This window comes from Lupinus angustifolius, chromosome LG03 (assembly GCF_001865875.1).
Source record: "Lupinus angustifolius cultivar Tanjil chromosome LG03, LupAngTanjil_v1.0, whole genome shotgun sequence".
NCBI classification, from domain to species: domain Eukaryota; kingdom Viridiplantae; phylum Streptophyta; class Magnoliopsida; order Fabales; family Fabaceae; genus Lupinus; species Lupinus angustifolius.
This window is the reverse complement of record NC_032011.1, coordinates 24,420,696-24,426,833: the sequence shown is the minus strand read 5'-3', so window position 1 is coordinate 24,426,833 and position 6,138 is coordinate 24,420,696. Positions and strand designations below refer to the sequence as shown.

The following is a 6,138-nucleotide window of genomic DNA, read 5'->3' as shown; positions in this document are numbered from 1 at the left end:
GTGCCAAGTCTAGTTACAAATGAGGATACTGAAATGCTAACTAAGATGCCTTCCAATGATGAAATTAAATCTGCTGTGTTTGCAATGAATGGTGATGGAGCCCCTGGTCCTGATGGCTTTGGTGGGTGTTTCTACCAACACTTCTGGGATATAGTGCATCATGAGGTCTGTAATTCAGTGAAACAATTCTTTACTCATGGTTGGATCCTCACAAATCTGAATTCCAACTCTGTTGTCTTGATTCCTAAAACTGATGGAGCTGATAAATTGGAGGATTTCAGGCCTATTGCTCTTGCCAACTTTCAATTCAAGATAATCACAAAGGTGCTAGCTGATCGTTTAGCATCAATTGCCACAAAAATAATTTCTCCTCAGTAGAGAGGGTTCATAAAGGATAGGAAAATCCAGGATTGTATCTGCATTGCTTCAGAAGCCATCAATCTGTTGGAGCACTAAGCCTTTGGAGGAAATCTGGCAATAAAACTTGACATAAAGAAAGTCTTTGACACAATGGACTGGAACTTTCTCCTAGACACACTAAAGGCTTTTGGTTTTAACAACAAATTTTGCAATTGGATTAAAGCTATTCTTCACTCTGCTAGGCTTTCTATTGTGATCAATGGTCATAGTGCTGGTTTCTTCAATTGTACTAGAGGGGTGAGACAGGGGGATCCCCTATCTCCTCTTCTGTTTTGCATAGCTGAGGATGTTCTCAGCACAGGCATATCCAAGCTTAGGTTGGAGAATAGGCTGAGCACCATCTCAGGGCCCAAGTCAATCCATACCACCAGCCATGTTTTATATGCTGATGATATTCTCATATTCTGCAAAGGGGTGAAAAGGGAATTGATGAGTCTTAAGAAGCTGGTTATGGTCTATGCTCAAGCTTCTGGTCAAGGCAGCAAATTAACATTGCCAAGTGTAAGTTCTATGCTGGAAATTTCTCTGCTAGGAAGAAGGATTTAATTGCCTCATGGCTGGGATTTCATGCTGGCAGCATGCCTTTCAACTACCTGGGGGTTCCCCTGTTCAAAGGAAGACCAAAAAAGATACACCTCCAACCTATTGCTGATAGAATCCTGAAAAAGATGTCCTCTTGGAAAGGGTCCTCCCTATCTATTATGGGCAGGGTGGAAATTGTTAAATCCATAATTCAAAGCATGATGGTCTATAGTTTCTACATATATAAATGGCCAATTTCCCTGCTAAATTTAGTGGACAAAGGGATAAGGAATTTCATATGGGCAGGGGACATAGAAAAAAGAAAGTTAGTCACAGTAGCTTGGTCCAAAGTGTGTTCTCCTACTTTGGATGGAGGCTTGGGTCTCAGATCAGTTAAATTGATGAACAAAGCTTCTTTGCTAAAGCTTTCCTGGGAAATGAGGACTTCTAGCCAGGAATGGGCTATGTTTTTCAGAGATAGATTTGGGTTTCAACATTCCCCTGCTACAAGACATTTCAGGTCTTCAATCTGGTCTGGAATCAAAGAGAATTGGCATGCCTGCAACTCTAACTCAATCTGGTTAATAGGAGCTGGGCATAAAATTAATTTCTGGAAGGACAATTGGCTTGGTGAGCCTCTGGTGGAGCTAATGAACATCCCTCAAGAGTTACACTCATATCTCTTATCCTCTGTTGCTTGCTTCAGGCAGGGAAATAGCTGGACAATTCCTTCATTTATAAACAGGATTTTCCCCTAACATTATTGAAAAGATTGCAAAAACTAAAATAGCTGGAAACTTGGATAGACTAGTGTGGACAAAGACTCTAGATGACACCCTATCTCTTAAAGCTGCTTATAAGGAGGTAATGAATTACACAAGTCAGTTAAAGTGGTGCAAGCTGATTTGGTCTGCTAGTACTGCTTCATCTAAGTCCTTCATCACTTGGAGAATAATGAACAAGAAGATGCCTACGGATGATAATCTTAGGAAAAGAGGTTGTCAAATTGTTTCCATCTGCAATTTATGCAACTCTCACAGTGAGGAGGAGGATCACCTATTTCTGCATTGCACTTTTGCATCTAGTCTCTGGGATTGGATCACTCATGTTTTCTCAATCAACCTGGACATCTCCTCTATCAAAAGAATTTTGGATGACTGTGATAAAATGCTCAATAAGCAGGTAAAACAGGTTCTCATAGCTTGTGTGATAAACACCTTAAGCACAATATGGTTTTGCAGAAACCAGAAAAGATTTGAGGGAATTCTAATCACTATCCCTCAGGCAATCAGAAGGATCAAGAGGGATACTTCTTTAGCTGGAAATTCCTCCTCTGCCTCTGCTTCCCCTACGGTTGAGGATCTCTTGATCCTTAGAAGCTTTAACATAAATGCTAAGCTTAATCTTGCTCCTAGGATCACGGAAGTAAATTGGCTCCCTCCAGAAAAGGGTTGGATCAAAGTCAACACAGATGGAGCGGCTCATGGATCTCCAGGGCATTCAGGGGGAGGGGGAATTTTCCGTGATCATAATGGAGTGTTTATCACTGCTTTCTCTAAGTATCTAAACATTCAGAATGCTATCTTCGCTGAGTTTCATGCAGCTTTGCATGCTGTGCAAACTGTATATAATAGAGGTTGGAAGCAGCTTTGGATTGAGGTTGATTCTAGCATGCTCTTGGACATCTTCAATGGTAATTCTAATCCCCCCTGGAGTCTTCAGAATGATTGGATAAAGTGCAAGGGGAAACTCCAAACAATGAATTACAAAATCACACATATCTTTAGGGAAGGTAACAATTGTGCGGATAAACTAGCTTCGTTTAGCATTGTTTCAAGAACTTACACGGTTTGGAATGTAATTCCTACCTTTATCCTTAGTGATTATAATAGGAACAGATTGGGAATGCCCAATTATCGTTTCAAGAACATGTAAATCTCTTCCTCTATCAATAGATTGGGTGTAATCACACATTTGTTTTAAAAAAAAAGTATAAGAAGTTGTAGAATATTCGGAAATGAAAATATATACCATGTATTTATCAAATCTAAAACATAACCTGTGCCTACATGTTACTTTATAGGTTTTGTTTGTCTCATTGTCTCTCTTTGAAATCAGAATATGGGCAGAGAGGTTGCTTCATTGTTCATTCATGGGACCCTTATTAATATATTAATTTTAATAATAAAAATGTCATCATATAATTGTTATTTAATTTAATTTTTATCTTATTTTGTATCGTATTTCTTTCTTTATTATTGGGGAGAAGTCTGACTTGGAATGAGTGGAACTCCTCTCCAATAATTGTAAGATTACACTTTTATCCTTACAACTAAATGAAAAAAAGAACTTACCTCTCTAATATTGAAGATAAAAAATGTTATTCAATCGTGAGATTTATAGGGACATAAAAATGAGCCTAATGATCTTTGGTATTACCACACACCACTATAACCATTATAAACCTTTATTAGTGTTCATTAATGAAAGTAGCTAAGCGTTTAATCAAGCTCTTAGCTTTATCACAAGTTGGGTTAAAGATATGAAAATCATGATCCTCACCTTCAGTTTCATAAAACTCAGCTATTCCTTTCCAACCACTATTCACCAATTTCTTATGATAAAGTTTCCCTCTTTCCCTCAATATATCATTCTCAGTAACAGTAACAAGTACCTTATTACAACCAACACCTTCAATACCTGGAGCTTCCTCCACAAAAGGGTTTATTAATGGATCATCATTACCTTTATCAGAAGGACAAACAAAACCCCACCAATTATCCACCATGTTCTTCCTCAATTCATCACTTATCTCCACTCCAATAGGTTCTTTACCCCAGAAATAAGGATTCACCATCATGAGACCAGTGACCTTGAAATCTTTTATTGGACTTGGACTAGTGTCCATGGCATGAAACTTAATGGCCATGTAGTGTACAATATTGGCACCTGCACTATCACCTGTGTTGAATACAGAGAATATGAATTAGTTTATGAGTTTTTTTATTGATAAATGTTAATATTTTGTGATAAGTGAGATTTGAATATTTAACCTTTTTATTATTCCACTGTCTAAGTTATCTAATATTATCACTTGACTAACTTATGACTCTCTAGCTTTCTGAATGATTGATATAATTATTCTTATATAGAAAAAGTGCAAAGTGTGTGTTTTTGATGAAAAATATAAAACTACTTGATAAACTCTTTCAATACTTCTTGTCTCATTTTTCCTTTTAATTTTTTCAACACTAGACAAATTTTATCACAAACACTATAATATGAATGTCATTTTAATTCATTTAATAAATTTTAACTAGTAATGTAACTCCAAAACTACAAGCTAAAATCTCACAAGTCTAATTAGCTAATCCCTCCTAAAACAATCATAATCAAGCCTAATTGAAATAAGGAAAGGAGTTAGGAAAATATAAATAAGAAACCAATGTTGAGAAATCTAAGATATTTCTAAAAATTAATAAAATATTATAGCAACCTGCCAAGAAAACCCTTCCAAAGTCAACATTATCTTTAAGCCAACTTTCATGGTCTTCACAATCTTCCACAACATGAGAGAAAACCCATTTAAGTGCATCCCAAGAATCATGGTATGCAACTGGAAGTGGATATTCTGGTGCTAACCTATAATTGACTGATACAGCAACAACGTTGGACTCAGCTACAAGGTTGTTGAGAGAGGTATGATAAAGTGGATCAAAAGCTGAAGAGATGCAAAAAGCACCACCATGAAAGTAAACAAGTAAAGGAAGGTTGTGATTTTGATGAGTTTTGGTTGTGAAATTAGGATGGTAGAGTCTTGCTGTGACACCAGTTTGTGGTATGATGAGGATGTCTTTGGATATAACATTGGTTTCAGAATCTAAACCTGGAGGGACAACTTGGGTACCTGCTATTCTTTCAATGGTTCCATCCTTGTATACTTTAAGGTAAGGAAAAACCTCTATGGAGATTTCTGGATTGGTTGAATCCATTTAGAAAGTGAGGAATGAGGAGTGAGAGAGTGTGCTGAGATATGTAGTGGACACAACACAACACTTGGTTTTATCATTTATGAACAAAACACTTTCTAACTTACCCAGCTTTTAATTAACAACGTTAACTAGTAGTGTCTTTGGTCAATTCTTTAATAAATCAAGTGGTTGGAGTAGTGATGTACTAAAGTATTTAAAATATTTATATTTAGCTTCTTGATCATTTTCATATTTATTTTAAAAAAATAAAGTTATCCAAGTTAGTATAAAGAAAACATATTAGCTGAAAATTCATGTGATACCATTCAATTAAAAAAATAATAGTGGATAAAAGTGATATTTCACATAAACCTTACTTGAAAATGATATATAAATCCTTAGTATTTCTCATAAATTCACTATTAACCATGACCTTATTCTATCTTTTAACTATATGGTCAAATCCATTTTATCACTATTAACCATTTTATCATTAGATTCAAGTTTAAAAATTAGGGTAGAGAATATTAATATATTATAGTAGATAAGAGAAAAGCCTTAAAGCCCTATTCAACCCTATATAACACATTCTCACACCTTGGACATATGATTATTTAATTGTATACACAATAATTCTCTTTGGTTGTAACAAAATATCTAATGATATACTTTTATCTTTTAACTGTATTTTTTAATTATTTTTTGTTAGGTATTTAGGACACTCTTATATGAATAATTTAGTTAGAACATATATCATTTCATGAATATGTGATGAGGTGTAAAAGTTATTAAAATGATTAAGCATGATTATTTATTTAATGAACTAAATCGCACCACATCCTCTTTACTCTACTAATTCGCCGAAAGGTGGGCCCATCATTGATCACTTGGCCCAAAGAAAAAGGTGATAATTTTGAACTTCTTAGCTTTAGCGTGGTGACGGATGAAATAAGCAACAAGAACAATCATCGACAATGACATTTATGCATTTTGGATTTACCAGTTTTGTGAATTAGGAAATTTTTTTGTTATCCCTAAATATATCTCAAACCAATTATAATATATCACATTAATTACAAAAAAATAAATATTCATAAATTTATCTATTTTTGTTTTATTATAATCGATTTGTGACAGGCTTGGGATTAACAAATTCTCATCCAATATTAGAAAAAAACAGTAAAGTAAAGAAAGATAAACAGAATGATATCAGCACATTATCCAC

The 6,138-nt window shown here is 35.0% G+C and overlaps 1 protein-coding gene across 3 annotated transcripts in view; it reads right to left on the bottom strand.

Moving 5' to 3' along the window:
• The window catches only part of LOC109343905 (probable carboxylesterase 2), an 18,715-nt gene extending 13,709 nt beyond the window's left edge, over positions 1-5,006 (bottom strand). Inside the window, exons 1-2 of one of the 3 annotated variants that reach the window (XM_019582424.1) lie at positions 4,439-5,006; positions 3,392-3,903 (exon numbers count right to left, since the gene is read on the bottom strand). In XM_019582424.1, the coding sequence (XP_019437969.1) occupies positions 3,413-3,903; positions 4,439-4,934 (987 nt within the window). In that variant the 5' untranslated portion in view covers positions 4,935-5,006 and the 3' untranslated portion in view covers positions 3,392-3,412. Of the gene's footprint in view, positions 1-3,387; positions 3,904-4,438 lie in introns of those variants that run through there. The other 2 variants (XM_019582423.1, XM_019582425.1) reach the window with 2 other exon arrangements.